The sequence below is a fragment of the Lactuca serriola genome, chromosome 7 (genome assembly GCF_051521515.1).
Source record: "Lactuca serriola cultivar US96UC23 chromosome 7, Lser_US96UC23_V15, whole genome shotgun sequence".
NCBI lineage: Eukaryota > Viridiplantae > Streptophyta > Magnoliopsida > Asterales > Asteraceae > Lactuca > Lactuca serriola.
The window spans coordinates 36,044,800-36,064,181 of record NC_136414.1 but is presented as its reverse complement, the minus strand read 5'-3'; the positions used below and the strand labels follow the sequence as shown (position 1 = coordinate 36,064,181).

The 19,382-nt window shown below is 33.0% G+C and overlaps 1 protein-coding gene and 1 non-coding gene across 2 annotated transcripts; one reads left to right on the top strand and one right to left on the bottom strand.

Moving 5' to 3' along the window:
* Positions 1–11,275: 11,275 nt before the first annotated feature.
* On the bottom strand, positions 11,276–12,521 carry LOC145062024 (aquaporin NIP1-1-like). The gene is made up of 5 exons (XM_079009632.1): positions 12,387–12,521; positions 12,044–12,268; positions 11,700–11,897; positions 11,551–11,612; positions 11,276–11,468 (listed from the first exon to the last, which is right to left on the bottom strand). Exons 1-5 carry the CDS (start codon positions 12,519–12,521, stop codon positions 11,276–11,278), a joined length of 813 nt encoding a protein of 270 aa, XP_078865758.1.
* Positions 12,522–16,865: 4,344 nt separating this feature from the next.
* Positions 16,866–16,939, top strand: TRNAI-AAU (transfer RNA isoleucine (anticodon AAU)). The gene has a single exon. It is a non-coding gene; the product is annotated as a tRNA-Ile (tRNA).
* The last annotated feature ends 2,443 nt before the right edge of the window (positions 16,940–19,382 follow it).

Here is a 19,382-nt window from a genome sequence, read left to right as displayed (position 1 = left end):
TTAATCCTCTAAGTGAGTATTAGTGCAATTGTATGTCTGAGAAGAGGAATCAAGAATTGAAGAAATGGTTAAATCAAGAAGTCAATCATACTTCGTTCCAAAACCAAGTCTTAGAGTTAAGATTGTGACATTGAGTGACAAGTCTTAAGAAGGTTTATAACATTCATCAAATGTGGAATTTGAAAAAGTTTTCTTATTCTTATACATTTTAAATTGGAAAGTTGTGATGTCTTGGATAACACAAAGACCAACTAGGACCAATTTTGTGAAGTGTTTTGTCTTGATAAAAGCTACACTAACTCTTGAATATTTGTTTGTCGAGAAATGTTTATTGACAAAAGAATCTTATATGTCAAGGAGTCAGTGGGAGTCTTAATGGTCTCGAAAAGTTTCAAGAACTAATCAAGAATAAACCTTATCAATCATCACTAGCACATGAGCTGAGGTTTACAACCTATCGTGTTGACACTATCTTGTTTCTGTGCGGTTCCAATTAAGTTAATTATGCATGTGAGTTCTATGAGTTCTCATTTGAATGCATAAAAGGCAAGGACCTTGATCAATGAAAAGTACATTGATAGGAAAGGGTGAGCTACTTAACTACTTGGAAGACATGGTGGGCACTCATGTTACCATAAGGCAAGAAATCAAGATTCAGAAAGTTCGGTCCATAAGAGTTTGGATTTGTCGCAAACTTTGGTTTTGGACAAATTCGCATGGATAGGAAAACATACACCATTAAAATCTAAGTGTTATAAGATTCCCTCCTTCATGAAGATGACTGTGAGGAAATGCTTTCACCAAGAGAGATTTTAAGAAGATAGTGATTGTGAAAATTGTATTCTCGAATTTGATTATGGTTACGGTATCCTTTCCATAATTCGAATTGTGAGATTTGGCAATTAGTCTAAATTGTTTAGACACACATATGAGCCATCTAAGGCAAAGGTGTATAAGGTTGAGAAGCTTTCATAAAGGATTATCAAAACATTAGGTATTAGAAATATGAACTTCAGAAATTCAATAGGTATTGTTTTTTCTGGAAGTTAAGTTGTTTTCTGAATACATGTCAAAGCTAGTGGGAGCATAAGTGTTATGCTTATATGATAATAATCATCATGATAGTGGGAGCATAAAATTTGTGCTTGTATGATTATTAAGACAAGTATTGCAATTTAGCAATATTAATTATAGAAAACAAGAGTTATACTTTGCAAAGTCGTAAGGGTTGAATAGTTGTTTTGCTATAATTAAGGGAGGGAATATTATGCTTCATTTCAAATCTAAAGGCTTAGGTTGTGGAATGTTAATAAATTTAATCAAGGATACATAGTGTGTTCTCAAATTTCGATTATGATTATGGCATAGTTCAAATTGTGAGAACGTGGCACATAAAATATTATGGCAGAAGATTGATAAAGTATCAAATCTTTATGTAAGACATTATGCATCGCGTCCCATACGCTTCGGGTAAAGGATCGATTGCATATGATATAATATTTGACCATTCTAAAATTTTCCAAATGTCTGGTGCATTAAGAGGGAAAAAGGACAAGAATCGGGTTTTGACTAAGATAATTAAACAACTATCAAAGGACGATCCAAAGCTCGCTAAGGATTCGTCGCTTGTGAGTAGTTGGAAGTATGCTATTGGATGGAACATATCAACATTATTATGAATAGATAAGATTCTATTAAGAATGAGTTGTCATATGGTAAATATGGAAATGTTTCCATATTGGGAGTTGGATATTGAGAATCTATTTCTAGATTAGAAACTTTTATGCAAGAAGGGTGTTCAAAGGAATATACCTTGAGTAAGAGACATCATATCTATAGAATTGTTTCTGATAGAGATTGGCTAAGTCTTGATGATTTTGAGCTATGACTTTACGAAAGGATCATTGCATAAAATGTTAGAATCTAGCATATTCTATAAGTGGTAAGAATTTGATATTCTTACATTTGTGATAAGGATTGGGAGTTGTGAAATGAGTATGATTGGAAATGTGTTCATTTGATCTATTTCAAAAAGTAAGGACCGTAGGTAAACATTGTGTGCATGCTGAGAGCATGGGACAAGTGTAGAAACAATTCAAGTAAGAAGTTGATTACCCAAAACAACAAATAATGAGTAATCAATATGGTGATTAAATAAAATGTTTTATTTATACCCAGAGTTTGGGGCCATATGGGGTTAGTATTATTCTTGTGTTTCACTTTGCATGTTTTGACTTCCTGAATAATTAAAATTGGTTCAGAACAATCGAATTATCAACGGACCACAGTCGTTCATATGTTGGAAGTAGGTATGAATGAAGACTATCGTGAATTGGTGTGTGGATTGTCTAAAGTGTATTAGACATAAGCAAATGTTTGCTGCAAAGTTCATGAGTGCTTATGAATATGAGTTTCAGCATTGGATTAAACTCACGCTCACTTGGATCACTTCATGGATTTTATCACGAGTGATTGGTGAGACGATAATATCTTATATTCTTGAAACCGAGATGTGTGAGTTGTATCTTGCGAGTCGGTTACACATTGATAATATGTAAACGCACCAGTAACTTGGTGTTATAAAACATATTATTGTGTGTGATTCGGTGAGTGAGTGCAAGCAAGCATTGAATCAAAGTTTATCCATTCCTTTTATCCAAAGTGGGATGAAAGCGATATCTGTGGGCCCCTCGATGATTTAGTGATGACACCCTAAGCGCTTGGCCAAGCCGAGACTAATTTGATGTGTTCAATTGTAGTCTGTTGTCAGTCGTCATAAATTGGAAATCGGGAAACAACACATAGACAGAGAGAATGATTTAAAATCCATGTCTCAGTCTATACGATATCTTGAATGAAGGAATATATGATCCCTTATCTAAAGGACACGCTTCTGATAGGATCAGAGTTGACAGCGGTTTTTGAAAGCTATGATTGCAGATCAGGATCTTAGTTCATACGCAGAATAGTTATTAAACTTATCCAAGTGGAAGACTGTTGGATTAGTGTCTAAGTCCATAACTATTTTGGTATGTATTTGACCCGATGGTGCATGGTCCTTTTGGGTTGCCTTCACCAAAGCAACTTGATAGGATGAATTATGAAGAGAAAGGATTAATTATGATTTATTAATATATTATGAGAATAATATATTAAAGGAGAAATCATATTGTTTAATTAATATTAGTCAACAATTAATTGATAATTAATTTTGTGGCTAAAAGATATTAATTAAACTTAAGGGACTGGAACTGTAATTATAAGATAATTGCATTTGGGCTATGGATCACCTTGGAATAATAGGTTGGACGAATTCTATGGGGAAACCCATTAGAAATCGTCCAAGGGATATTCTAAAAGGGTGGCTGCTTAGGGCTTAAGTAGTCAGATTGGGGTTTCCTAGTTGAAAACCCTAATAGCCTACATGTATATATAGTACCCTTAAGCCCCAAAAACGTGGCTAAGAGTTCCACTAGGGTTTCTGGACGTTTTTGGCAGCCTCCTCTCTCCTTATTCTTCATCCTCTTGCTCTTGGTGTTTGTGAGCCATTAGAGGAGTGACACTTGTGACTCTAAGCTTTCTAAAGTCATTACAAGGAGGATTTGAGATTGTTATTGTTACATAACAATCAAAGGTAATTCTCTAAACCCTAATTTCAGTTTATAATATGTTAGATCTAAGATTGTAAGTCTTGGATACATTGCATGTACAATAGAGAAACCTAGATCCAAGCATTAGGGTTTGCATGAGCACATAGGATGTTCTTATGGATAAAACCCACCAACTAGGACTACCCTAGGTGCACACTCAATCACATGAGGTTCGAGGTGACGGTTTCTATTATCTTTTCCCAATCCGCTACATGTCCTCACCATAATGTTCCACACACCAAGGTGGCATTTATTATACCGAGACGAGAATATAGATAAGGAAGGTTTAGACGCATGATTCTCCCTATCACTCCGAAAAGTTATATGTCAGTTCTAATGTCCTAATTAAACGTTTAGAAACCTGAACACATAAAATTTCCTAATTATAGGTCGGCAACAGACCTTAAACCTGATAATAGAAATTTAGATAGGCAACCTACGACATGCTATAATACAAACCATTTAGCACATAAAAGCAAATTAGGAATCTTATCCTAAAGTAAGCTAGTGCTTGGGTCAACTCAAGTGTATTACATAAATTATAATAGACACACATCTCACGATCATTGCTTACCATTCTAAGTTAAGTCTAGAAATCCTCAATTATTCCTAGTTCACTTAAATTAATGCTTTGATACAAACTGTGACGTCCCCATTTTTACGGACATTCTAAAAAAAATATATATTTATGCTTATTTAAAACACAGTTTATTTATAAATGCAGAATTTGGTCCCGTAAAAGTATTTCCGAAGAAACTTTTTTCATTGATTTATAAAATCTTGGGATGTCATTATTGATACAAAACATAAGCATGAACATGCCTTACAGTATCCTAGACTATCAGTATACATCTCCTTAAATCTTTTATCATTCATGTATATTTGTACCACTACGTGCAATATAGTGAAACATAGTGGGTCGGGTTGGGAAAATTGGTGAGTACATATGGTTTTAAACCCATAATAATATAGTCAATTTGTTTAATTATCTATTTTCATATTAAACAATTAACCCGATTACTCATCCCTATTTTCTTCTATTTTTATTCTTAACGATCTGTCCTAAGGATCATAGTTGCAGATAGTACTGTTACAGGTATTATGTCAGTAGGAAGTATAGTACATCAAATGGACATAAATTCCATCACCTACAGGTTATGAACCTACCTGTGTTCCATGGGACTGTCATCAGATAGGTCAATGGCATCATCTATGCTCTATTAGATGACTAAATCGCTTAGTATAATAGTACTAGTAAGTTAAGGCCTTTCATTATTATTTTCAACTCTCGTCATCCATTTTCCTCATTATTCTATTCATCTCTCATTACCCATCACTATCCAATATATTATAGGTATGAAAATACATATATAGTAAATCATTAAAAAAATCCACGTATATTATTTCATCTAACACAAAACATTTTTTCACATATAACATTTAATTAACTAAATAATTCATATCTATGTGCAAGATGAAAGAAACTATACAATCACTTGATAAAACTGGATGTCTTGGTTGCGCAGAACTTCGTCTTGGTACTTTAGCTATTCCTCTAACGTGAACTAGATTCACATTACTAAGTCTTAGTCTAATATTCCTAGTGACTAATGATAGTATAGATTCCCCACTAATTCCAATGCCTACATCAAGATCTATCGAGTAAGGAACAACCAGGTAGGGTCATATCAAAGGTAGGGCCTGTTTGGTATACAAAGTATATGTTTGGAAATCCTGCTTTAAACACCTCACTAAATCCAGCCTATACATCATCCCCGTAAGTAGATCAATCACTATAATGGCTTGAAATTACTGAAAAATCTTATTTATAAATTCATAATGATGACTATGAATCATAAATATAAGTTACACTTAAAGAAATATGAGTGTAGCTTAACTTAAAGAGAATTAAGAAAAAAACTAGGAAATTTTGATGATAGAATTCCGACCTAAACACCTCTCTTCTCGGACTCCTAGATATTGAGAACCTCGCTAAAATGCTCAAGAAACCCGAAAAAAATCGTGCGCTGCGCCCATCAGGTGTGCTGGTCCATCAGTTTTTTGCACGTGTCGCATCCGTATTCGCCCACATCATCCATTCTAGAAGATGCCATGTGTCACCATTTCATCGTGCCACATGTCAAAATCTTGTAGAGCCATGTCATTGGATCTCTTGGAGGAGCAGGCGTCCGACTTGCCACGTGGCGTCGGCGCTGCTACGTCAGCAGCCCAAGCGATTTCTCACAAATCTTCGGACGACCATAACGTTCCATATGAGCTCCGTTTTCGACGTTTTTTATATCTCCGAAATCCTATCGATGAGCTCTACAACTTTCGTTAAGGTCTCAATATCTAATTTTTGCTCTAATAAAAATTCATATATTTAGACCGTTTTAGACTGTTAAAGTCTGTGTGCAATTCATAACTTCTTCATACGAAATCCGTTCTCAACTATCTTTATATTGAAGGGTTCATATTCACGGGATCTTCAATTCTCATTTAGATTGTTTCGGCTAACAATCAACCGATATGGATTTCGATTTATGTGTCCGCACTACTGCGTTGAACCTTCAAAAAATCGTAACTTCCTAATATGAAGTCATATTTTTGACGTTATCTATACGCACGCTCTTGGTTTTATGACTACTACGGCTTTCATTTAGATTACTTAGGCTAAAAATTAATTTATCAAAATTTCACTTTTTACGATACGCAGAGTTGTGTCGGTTTTATCATGAAACTTCGAATAAGCATAACTTCTTCATACGAAGTCTTATTTCAGAGTTTTTTATGCGTACGGAATCCTTGTCACATATACTATAACTTTGGTTAAGATCGTTTATCCTAAATAATATTTTATCAAAAATTCATTTTTAACATTTATTTGTCTAGCCCAAATGTGTGGGCGTTACACATTCTCCCCCTCAAAGCTTGGAATGGACTACTCGATTTCTAGTTCCAAATGAGCAACTAGCAAACAAGACCTCGAATCAAGATATGAATGTAGAAGTGATCAACAAATCTTCAACTCTTCTATAGTCTTTTAATATGGGTTCTAAGATATGAGACATTAGAATCCAAAGCTCCAAATGAAATTTTCATCCTTAAGCACCAAAAGCATATCCAAAAAATAATCATGGATTCCAAGCCCATCATAAAAACTTACTTCGGAATCTCAAATCTAAATCACTTCCTAAATAATAATATATCCCCCTCAAAAGATTCAACTATAAAGATCATTCGCCAAAAATATGAACAACCAAAGACGTCATGAAACCCACCAAAATGTCAATTCTCAATTAAATCCAATTGAGAGGAACCGAATTCAAGATCACCACTTTTGCATACCAACAAAATATCAACATCAATATTCTCAATTAAATCCAATTGAGACGACTACGTGTGTTTCATGGCATCATTCCAACCAATATAGACTTGTAATCTTCTGCATACCATTTTTTTACGCATTTCTGTCACTTTGACCGGAGATTTGATATCCTTCTTGAATCATAATTTCATGTTCGGAAATTTGATTCTATCAACCTATCAAAAATCATCACCACTTTTGACTATTTGATTACTCAACCATTTTACACTGGTTCTTCGACAAACAATCAAATTAATTTCCCAACTGACTTTTTCAGATCAAACAACATATCTTGAATGTTCTTTATCAATATTATCGAGCATCAACAAATTAGTTTCATATCTAAGCCTCAATTCCATCTACATAATCATCGTGAATTCCTCGTACTCTCAATTCCATGAAATATCAAATCAAATTAATTAGGGAGAAGAACGATACGATGAAGGTAATATAGTTTCACAATGATCTCAAAAATAAACAACTTGATATCAACTGATTCAAGAAAAATACAACACTGATGAAATCGAATTGATAAATGAACAATTCGATCAGGATTTAGAAAAAAATAGAGATGAAATATTGAATCGATTTGACAATCATAAAAGTAGCAAATATCGAGAAAGTGAAAAACAATCACATGTATGATAGATTAATAGGAATGCTTCAGCAAACCAAATAATCAATGAAATTAGTGTCAATCTGGAATACGATTTGAAAGAATAACAAAGATTTGTACAACAAAAACGATGACAATCAATTTTGATCGGTCATGAATAGTATCACAAAATTAGGCTCAAAGATTAGAAATCGATGTTTTCGGATTTTGGATCAAATGAACTGTATCAAATTAATAATATGAGTTGAATCAAATGAAAAGGAATTGGATCAAAATGATTTTAATTTGATTTTGGCTAGATAATGAAAGAAAATTGATTGGATCAACAAATTTGGCTAGAAACGAAATAGATCCAACCATAAATCTTGGTAAACAAGAAATTCAAAGAAAAATGTACTCAATTTTGAAAATTAGAAGACTCGCCAAAAGATATCGAATCTTGATCCTTTACGCAAAAATGTAGTTAAATCATGATCGTTCTATGAACTAATCGCTTGAATATTCATGGTTTGACTCTCATACCACTCGCCATAAGTCACAAGGCTTGAATTCTCACACATGTCATAAAAGGGGTCAAACCTTCATGTCATCACCACATGGAGAGCTTTGCACCCCAACAGGTAGTTCATAAGGTGTTACGATACTTTCCCGTGACCCTAGATTACGATATTTGTATTATTCAAGGTAAACTGCAAAAAATATGATTTGACATAGTATTGGACGATTAGAAGAGGGTATGATGCGTCATAAAGAATTTGATACAAATCATCCAGACTTCTAGAGTGAAATTCATAACATACGCCTAGGGCTTGCTGCTGACGGCTTTAATCCATTTGGTAATATGTGTAATCTACATAGCAAGTGATCGGTCATACTCATCACATACAATATGTCACCATGGATTTGTGTGAAAGAGTCATCATTTATGTTGTCCTTGTTGATTCCCGACCCTAAATCCCCTGTAAAGGACATGGATGTTTTCCTGAGGTCGTTAGTGGAAGAGCTTAAGTTTTTGTGGCACTCGGGCGTACGTATTAAAGATGCAGCGGCAAACACATTCTTCACAATGAAAGTTATGTTGTTATGGAAAATAAATGACTTTCCATCTCGTAATAGTGCATCAGGTTGGAGCGGACAAGGGTACAAAGCATGTCTTGGTCATCATTGGTTCCTAGATACTAATGATCCATTAGTAAAGAGATTGGAATTTAATGAGGAATAGGAGATAAGATCCGCTCTGAGGCACTTCAGTAATGACGGCATATAAGATCAACTAGGTCGTCTACTAACTCGTCTACCAGGTAAACATCCTAAGTTTGGAGGTGTTACGATAAGGTGAGAAGGATTCGAGTTGAACTAGTCGAAACAAAGTATATTCTTTGAACTAAAGTATTGGTCTTTTATGTAGCTGAAGCACAACTTAGATATGATGCATATAAAGAGAAATGTGTGCAATAGTGTGTTAGTTAGATATGATGCATATAAAGAGAAATGTGTGCAATAGTGTGTTAGTTAGATATGATGCATATAAAGAGAAATGTGTGCAATGATAAGACTAAAGACACATCAAATGTGTGCAATAGTGTGTTAGGTACTATTCTTATGCAACGTTTGCTAACAATTGGAGTTAGAGGGTGTTTGTCCGAAGATACTTATACAATAAGTGTATACCTTTTGTATGTTTTTCAAACAATTTTGCCTAAAAACACTAATGGTGGATGATATGAGGAAAGTAAATAAGACATTATTACAATCTTATGAAAATTAGAATTGATTTAACCTCTAGCATTTTTTGACATTATGGTTCATTTAGTTTTTCATTTACCTGATGAAGAAATTGTCGGAGGCCCCATATCTATGAGATGGATGTATCCGTTTGAAAAGTATATGAAAAATTTGAAAAACTGTCAAAAATAAGGTGACACTTGAAGGTTGTATAGTTGAAGGTTATGTTGTTGAAGAAACTTTATCATTTTGTTTGATGTACCTTTGAGATATGCAGACTTAGTTCAATCTCCCTGAAACAAATGTGGATGTCGTTGTCGAAAAAACAAAGTTTTGGGTGTTTAAGTCTAAATGTCGACCGAACAATGCAATGCAAATCAAAACTCTTGATCTAAGGGAAAACGTAACACATAATGGTTTGTATTGAATAGCTTTCAAGGAGTCAGACAGTAGATCAAGTAAGTGCTCTTATAATTTAAGTATTTATGTATACTAATTTGTTAATCATTTTTGGAAAATACAACATAACTTAGTACACAAGCTCCAAGAACAAATTCAAGGGTTAAACGAAGAAAGAACTCTTATACCAGATGAACAAAGTGCTTCTTTTAAGAAAGTATAAGGTGCTCGGTGCGACCATATTAAAGGCATTGGACGTAAACATTCAACCTTTGCATCAATTGGGTATAAGGGACAATCATCGTAGTCACCGCTATAGTCATAACCATCACAGGTAAAACAAGACTATTTAATTTCAAAGCCTCATATATATATATATATATATATATATATATATATATATATATATATATATAAAGATCGATGAATGCATGTTAGTTTGGTAATTTTTTATGATGATTATTTGTTAAAAAAAATTGGTAATTGATTTTTTGGTACTTTGGCAATTGGTGATTTAATAGTTTGGTTTATGTTGATATGTAGGTTTATGTTGATAGTTTGATAAATTAGTAATTGTTAGTTTGTTAGTTTGGTTGTTGGTTTAACTTATAAGTTAATTAAATAGTTTGTTAGTATGATAATTAGTAATTTTATAGTTTACTTAAATTTTGGTAATTATTAGTTTGATTATAATTTGGTAATTACTAGTTTACTTACAATTTGGTAATTATTAGTTTGATCATAATTTGATAGTTTGGTTTATGTTGGTAATTTGTAGTTGTTTATATTTTGGTAATTGTTAGTTTGTTAATATGGTTTATGTTGATAGATTAACTTATAAGTTTATGTTGTTATATATTATGTAGTTAGCGAATCTTCGAGCAATACTTAACAATTTGGCGATAGTGCGAAACTTCAAGCGTTTTATTTAAATCAATGAAACCACCAAGTGATACCGGAGGAAGCGAGGAGAGCCAAGACGTGACATGTCCGATTAATTTACGTGATTTTAAGACTTTGTATCACATATAACTTTATAACATTGTTGCTACTTATTCGGCATGTATTGGATCTTTGTAACACTTTTGTTACTTGAAATGACATGTCATATTATACCTTTTTTTTCTGCAATTAATGTTTCGTGCTTTTGATACTCCGTATTAGTTTTTCTACGTTTGAAAAAAAAGTTGTTTAGAAAATAAAATAGGATATTAGCGGTGATTTTTTACAATAGCTACATGACAATGACAATAGCGGTGACTTGTTGCTGCTATTGCATTTAGCAGCGATTCCGGTATTAGCAATGATATTTGTCACCTGTAATTAGCATTTTTTTGTAGTGATCATTGTGAATTTAAATCACTAATATTTTATGTTACAATCATACTAAATATTGTTATAGAAAATAGTGTGATAGAGCATATTACATCATTTGTAATGACTTATTTGTTTCACTTTTTAGTTCGTCTCTTGTAAACAAACCCATGGGTTCGAACAAACATACAACACTAATAAAAATCATTGTTGAGATTCCCTCTTGGTTATCTCACACAATGGTTTATCGGTGAACCTTATGGTGTTATACGCCCATGCACCACCAATGGCCCCAATCATCGGACCCAAAATGTAAACCCACAGCCCTTGGTATTGGTTCCACACGAGCGCTGGCCCTATGCTTCTTGCAGGATTCATTGATGCCCCCGATACTTGCCTGTCATATCAAAATACATGTTTCAAAGTACATTCGCATAACCACTTAAGAAATAACATGTATTAGTATATTTAGATTGTACCCTGCGAACATGGCGTTAAGTAGAACAGTTGATCCAATGGCAACCCCAGCTAGTTGTCCTGTCTGTGTTAAGTAAAAGTGTAGACTTATAGTTATATATGGCGTAAAGTATAATTTGTATTAAGAAAAAGTTAAGAAAACAGTACTTACAGCTCGATCGTCTGTCGCAACTGCAGTGATGACAAACATGAGATAGAACGTGATAATAATTTCCATAACGAAGGATTGGAGGTTCGAGTGGATAGGAGCGTTTCCTACGAAATGATCATGTGTTCCACTAAATATTAACCTTAGGGTTCCACTCGCTAGGATTGATGCAAGGATTTGAGCAATCACGTATCCGGGTACCTGAAGAGATACTAATGAAACGTTAATGTCAAAATCAAGAACATAAGTTTGTATCCAAATAAACGTCAAAAAAAAAATCAAGAACATAAGTTTGAATCCAAATAAACGTCAAAAAATGAACAATTCATAATCAATATCAAAATCACCTCTTTCCATGGAAACCTTTTGCAAGAAGCAAAAGCAATGGTGACTGCAGGGTTTATATGTGCACCGGAGATGTGACCGACAGTGTAAATCATCACCATCACCACCGCCCCCCATACGATGGCTATTCCGGGCATACCCACCGGATTTTTCTTGTCAATGTTCACCATGATCACGCCACAACCGGAAAATATCAAGAAGTATGTAGCTAGCAACTCCGCCATCAGCTGCCAAAAGACCACAATCGTAAAGTCGAGCAAGAAATACATACAAGCACACATATGCATGGAGTACATACACATATCCGTTATGGTTTAAAGAACGTTATCGAGTAAAAAAGAAAACCTTTTGAGAAAATTGACGAGTAAAGTAGGGGGCTGAAGTTGCGTTATCTTTAGTGTCGTCTTTGGCTATGCTCAAGGTCACCCCATGGTGCACATTGACCGCCGCCGCTCCTCCACCAGTCTCCACCATGGCCATGATCGATCACCTGTGTGTCAATAAAATAATTAAAGTGGAGATAGAGTATTTATAGAGGCGGAGGATGATAAAAATAAAACCTTGGAATCCATGGAAATACGATGGTTATTTGTTTGAGATGAAAATCGACAAGGCCGAAAATCTACATGAAGGAATATTATTTGTTTGTTTTTTTTTTTATATAATTGATTCCTTAGTATTAACCGTGCAACAAGTAGAACTTTAATTATAAAAAATTATCTTCTAACTAAGTTCTTTCTAATGAATTATCGAAACATAAAGAAAAAAAATCCTCAACGATTATCATCATTTTAAATATGACAAAGTGGACGTATCGTAAAAGGGAATTGAAGTTGATATATATTTTAGGAAATCGTACTCTTAGAATCCAGTGTTATGTAACTATGTTATACGATTGATATTGAAATCAATTAATGATCCTATATCTAATTATACTACAAATTTATAGTATTTTATACTATTAAAAGTTGAGTTTTAATATACAATATACAAAAGATAAACTCGAAAAGATGAATCTAGAATTTTTTTTTTTTAGTTATTAATTAGACCTGAATGAGTTGGTCCTTTCAAAGAACATGAACTCATATAGGATTGCTTAGCTGTGAACATGATCTTCTTTTTGACCTCATGCTACGCAAACCAAGCATAATGCAGGAGTCAAGGGGGGAGCTGGGTCCAAGGAACAGTGCCTCAAGAAGAAAAATTTTGGGGTTACTTCCTATATCCGATTCGGCATCAAAAGTAATGTGTCGTGGTCCATATTTGTTAGACTACATGCTGCGAGCAACGCCCGAATGCGTTATTGTGACATAACACGGAAAAACGCCAGTATGACGCCCGGAACAACGCCCCCCGAATGCGTTATTGTGACGTAACACAGAAAAACGCCAGTATGACGCCCGGAACAACGCCTCGGCCCGACGTTATTAGGTGTTACGTTGGTGCGTGTTTTCGTGGCACCAGGTTCCTCTCTGTTTTTCTTCCTCATGACGGCGTTTTCTTGGCGGAACACCACCACTCTTTTCCCGTTTTCATGGCATTTTTCCTGCTTAGGTCTCAAAAAAACACAAATAGGCATTGCCCACACCTTACACTCTTAGGGCGTGTTCGGCAAACTAACTGGTAGCGGGTAGTGGGTAGCGGTTAACGGGTAGCATTTGACTTTGGAGCGTTTTGTTGAAAGCTATTACATTTAGCTTTTGATTTTGGAGCATTTTGTTTAGGCAAAAAGCTAAACGCTGTCGTCGAACAATGTTTTTTCTTTTTTACTAGCGTTTTCTTAAAAGCTAGAACTCAAAAGCTCTCAAACGCTACGTGCCGAACACGCCCTTAGAATGTTTTCAGTTTGGCCTTATAGGCAAAATATGTAATTTGAATGCTCTCTCTCTCTCTCTCTCTCTCTCTCTCTCTCTCTCTCTCTCTCTCTCTCTCTCTCTCCCCCTAGACGTAGCTCGATTTCTTAGATATATTATGTTCTGCTTTATTATTTCTTAGATATATTATGTTCTTGTTTTGATTGTTTTATTATTTTGTACGTATGTGTGTGCAAAATAGTTTATCGGTTGGTGAAGTGTTAAACCCAAACAAGAAATGCATGGATATCAGAATACGAGAAATGTAGTAGCCTAGGACATTATTCCTCTATCTTATTGGAATGTGTCTTGCTTATGTTATTTACTTGATTCTCCTTCCTTATTGTTCCCTTTCATTCCCTTCACCTTATTCCTCTTTTTTGTTACCTATAGTTGGGTTTTTCCTTTATCACCATTGTATGTACCTTCCTAATGTTATATTCTCGGTATCATATCGATTTTCATGCATATGTTTTTTACTTGCATATGCTTACCTTTGTCATGTTAATTGTCCCATTAGGTTTACATATTTCTTTTGACGGAGGTCATATTTGATATCAGCTACTCTATCCAAATATCCTCGTTGATATGTTGAAATTCCTCTATAGAAGTAGTCGTCTACCCTTAAGTGGAGACAAAACTGCCAACCTCTACCTCCCCATCTCACCCTCACATGATTGTGGGGTTAATGATAGTTTGAAAAGAAATTACTTGCAAATAGTTTGAAGGATTTCCACATCTTTTCTTTTGGGTATTTTATGTTATATGAAACATACAAACAAGTAACTAATTAACGGATGCTAGCTTAAAAGGGAAAGTATCTAAAGTAATAAAAAATGATTACTATATTTGTAATGCAACTACATATATTTAAAAATAATAATAAATAGTAGTATTTTAAAAGTCTTTTTCATTAATAAATAGTATATTATGTTGTATGTATATCCGAATGATGGCCGATTAAATACTGCTATGAGAAGAATATCGAAATTGCTAAAATCAGGATGATGTATGGTTATGTAGTAAGACATTGTTGGATGTCATTTGGAGTGGAGCAATGTTTGTTGGGAACGATATCTATTGAAGGAAGACTGTGGTGGCATTGATATAGTACAAGGAGGAGAGTACACCAACAAGGAAACATGAAGTTAGCTTGAAGTTAGACACGAAAAATCTACCCTTTCCAAGGATATAACATTTTTATAGAATGTTTGTTGAGACTTAGAGTCAAGGTCGGAAGGTAGTCTACGTCCTTGTTCCTTTATCTTCTACATGCTTTTCATTAAGGGTTTACTCCCCCTAAAATTTAAAACTGATAATTGTTTGAGTTCACTTGTATGTGTCACCATTATGGATAATGGATGCCTGACCACATACCTACCTTCTCATTACCTCATCGATTGGGATTGGGACATCAGGACATGGTGTTCTTGATGTTGTCTTTCATTATCTACCTAAACAATGTTCAATACAGGAAAACTGGAATTTATAAATGATAAAATCAATAAGTCATGGCATTTTTTAGATGGTTGGAAAGAATTATTTGGATTGCTTACTTTCTATTAAATTGAAAAGGACGGCAAAAATTATAATGTAAAAAACAATATTATAGAGTTTAATAAAACAAAATATTTTCACAAATGCCAAAATGAAGATGAATACAAATTTTCTAAAGCATGTGTAGATTATATTCCATTTTTGAGATTTTATGAACGTTGCCGAAACTTTATATCCGGTTAGTATAACCTAATAATGAAAATCTTTTTTTTTTTAAATGTCATGTTGTCATTGAATTTGACACATGTTATTTTTCATATTTTTTGAATTATTTTTTTCCACTTATCATTTCTTATATTTTTCATTTTCTTCAATTTAAAATCCAAAGAGTTTATATATGTAAGATAGATCATTCTAATTTGGTTACTAATTTAGTTTTTTATATATTTTATTTTAAACATCAAACCATACTTACTAATTTGGTTACCAAATTAATTTATCAATTTTTTACTAAAGCACTATTCTTTCACCGGTGGTCTGTGGTGTCTTTGGAGTGTCGATCAGCAATAAGAGTTGTCAAACAAGGAGGTTGATAAGAAATAGCCAACTGTCAACCAAATGATTTTGACGACGGACCGGAAGATTTTGACGGCAGTGTCTTCAATTGAGTTTAGAGAACATAGAGGGAGAGAAAGATATATCAGGTATAAAAAAATAGAGAGTGATAGAAAGATATATCAGGTTTAGGGTCTTAGGTGGGTGGGATGGAAATAGGATAAGATGGAGTGGTTAGGGTTATAGGTGGAGACCATTTTATCTTGGTCGATTAGTTATAGATGTTATCGGGTAGAATCCACGTAACTCCCACTTTGACCGTATTTGACTAACACCGATTATCTTGGCCGGTTAGCTATACATGTTATTGGGTAGAGGCCGCCTAGCATCTAGGCATCGATTAATCGGCTGCCTAAACCGTTTTTCTACAAAATTGATAAAAAGTTATAAATTATAAATAAATGATAAGTAAATCAAATAAGGAATTAGTAACAACCGACTACATATCTGATAGGGACGAGTGATAAGAAAAACACTATATCAACGATTGGAATAATAATAATAATAATAATAATAAACTCACAAATTGAACCAAACCATATAAATTATTCGTGTTATTTACTGTACTTTTAAAAAGACGTTCATAAGTTTTTGTGATGCATGATAGATCTTGTGAATAATCCAACTGCTATAACCTATTTGACGCATAATGAATTTGATGGAATGAGAGTCCTCTAATCGTTTAGAAGATATCAAAAGTTTGACTTAAAAGTAGAACTATACAAGCATTATAATTGATTTACCATTTTGTTTTGGACCTCCATCACTCGTAGCATGCCTTTTGAACATCAACCACATACAAATCAATTAGAGAAACCATATGCGGTTAAAATTCAATCATGATCAAATTAGGCAAAATGGCCTATTAGCTCAGCTGGTTAGAGCGTCGTGCTAATAACGCGAAGGTCGCAGGTTCGAGACCTGCATGGGCCATATTTTTTTTCTTGGTAACAGTTTACATTGTTCACCCCTCTTTGTTGTCTGATATCCTTGTTCGACCCTCAAATTACTCAAGATTAAACAAAAGCCCCATTTTGTGATATGAATTTAATTTTATTTTCTTCTTTTTGAATTATTTGAAGAAGTTTATAAGCAACCAAATTGCAATGGAAATAACGTACTTAGTTTCTTTATCAATAGAGGTAATATATTTTTATGTTTACTTATATTTTTTAACAATAAAAGCAATATAAAACACATAATAACATCCTACTTGCATGTTTTACAAATAATAACAATTACTATACTTACAAATAATAGTAACACATTAGTTTTTGCAATAACAATAATATATATAAGAAATAAAGAGCACCGCCATATTCACAACAAAATATAAAAACATCACTACTATAGTATTATATATTAAAAAGTAAATTAAATGACTATTATTTGTGAAGATGAACGAAGTTAATATAAAAAATGAAACCAATACCAATTTGAGTTAATCCTTATCTCTTATATTTATCTTATTTTAGAAGTTATATCTTGTATTTAGTCACCAACTACTTTTAATTAGGACAATGACGTTTTCTTGATTTTGTCATGGTATGAGAGCAAGGTTCGCTTGACAATTAAGAGCTTGCACGAAGGGCATCATGGAAGGAAAAGCGACGTACGTGTTTGACATCATTAAAAATAAACTCGGTAATAACTCGATTAATGTATGTTTAGAATTTTTATGAGTTGTTTGAGTTGAGCTTTTAATAAACTTTTATAAAATTTGGAAATTAATTCTTATACAAACAAAGATTAGTGTTGATAAGTTTAGAGTATTTTATATCTAGCTAAACATGCATCATATTACGAGACAAGGTGAGGAGTTTTTTTTTCAAAGTTTGCGGTTTCTAGTATATATCAACTATAAAGAAAATCATTTTGTTTGACTATACTCATTTGAAACTATGATAACACTAATATTTATAAATAATACTATAATTAATTATTTGTATTATTGCCTTGTATTAAATAAATTCTCAGTTTATACGGTTGATAAACTTAAAGATATCATCTTAAAAATAGTAATCTATCATGTTAATTGAATGTTATCGAGAACCGAAATGAAGTTTTTTTTTTTTTTTTTTTTTTTTTTGGTTAACCGAAAGTTAAATTTTTAAAACTATATTATCAAACATAAATTATTAATAAAATCAATGTTTATTTTTCAATTTTACTTTAATACGTTAAAACTATTTTGGCATATATTTATATAAACCTCTTATTAGATTAACTAGATTATGACCCGCGTTAAACGCGGGGAACACATAAGTAAAATGCAAATTTATATAGATATTACAAAATAATTATAAAAAAAGTAGGGTTATTGGTATTATTTAAATGTGTAGAAATTACACTAAAATAGGTAAATATATATAACGTTAAAGGACCTCTTTATAGACAACATTTTTTGTTTTATTAGTTCAATGACCTTGTTTGTCGCATATAAGTACCTTCAAACATTTTTTACTTGTGACACGGAAAACAACTATATATAGCCAACCATGCGTGAAAATGGGTCTACACAAGTATAATCCAACATTTAACAATATACTTTCAAAATACATTGTTATTTTATGGCTATATTACGAAATATAACTATTTATTTCAAAAAATAGCAACTTATTTATGTTCCTTCAAAATGAACCACATAAAACCCCCCACAATATTAAATATAAAGAAACTATAACCAATAAATTTACAATGAAGCTAATCATCTCCCTCCACTTCATCTCTAATATCAGATCTTTTTTTCCTTAATATAAGTTATTGTCACTATCATCGACAATGTTAAGATTCATTGATGGCTTCTTTTTTATTTTAGAGATAATATGACAGAAATCATTTATCAGGTCCATAATTTATGTTTATATCTTCATTTTTTTTGTTGATTTTGACATGCCTTCTTCGGTTTACCACCATTTTTTTTCAGGCTCCTTTTTTTATGAAATAACATTTTTTTGCGAAATTCTTTCTACGGTTTTGAGTATGTGCAGGTATGTTGATTTTTTTTTGAAGTAAAGAAAGTAGGGTTTTTGTTCGATGTTGGTTCCTAGGTTTGGTTTTTATTTTTTGTGATTTCTCATAATCCATTGCGTTTTATTTTCTATCTTTATCTACAATATTTATGTATAGAACACTTTATCCATATAGTCATTCACTATAGAGTTTAATGAAGGAAAAAAGAAACACCCATTTAGTTTTATTTACTTTGCAAATTATCGGGCCTCCATGCAAAGCTTACAACATAATGAAAAAAAAACCCTTATGAGGTAAATGCCAATTACGATTCTACCTCTTTTCCTCTTGTAACAATTATCTCACTTCAAAACATCTACTTTTGTGTTTCAGCATATTATTGATAGCATGAAAGATCTAAGCA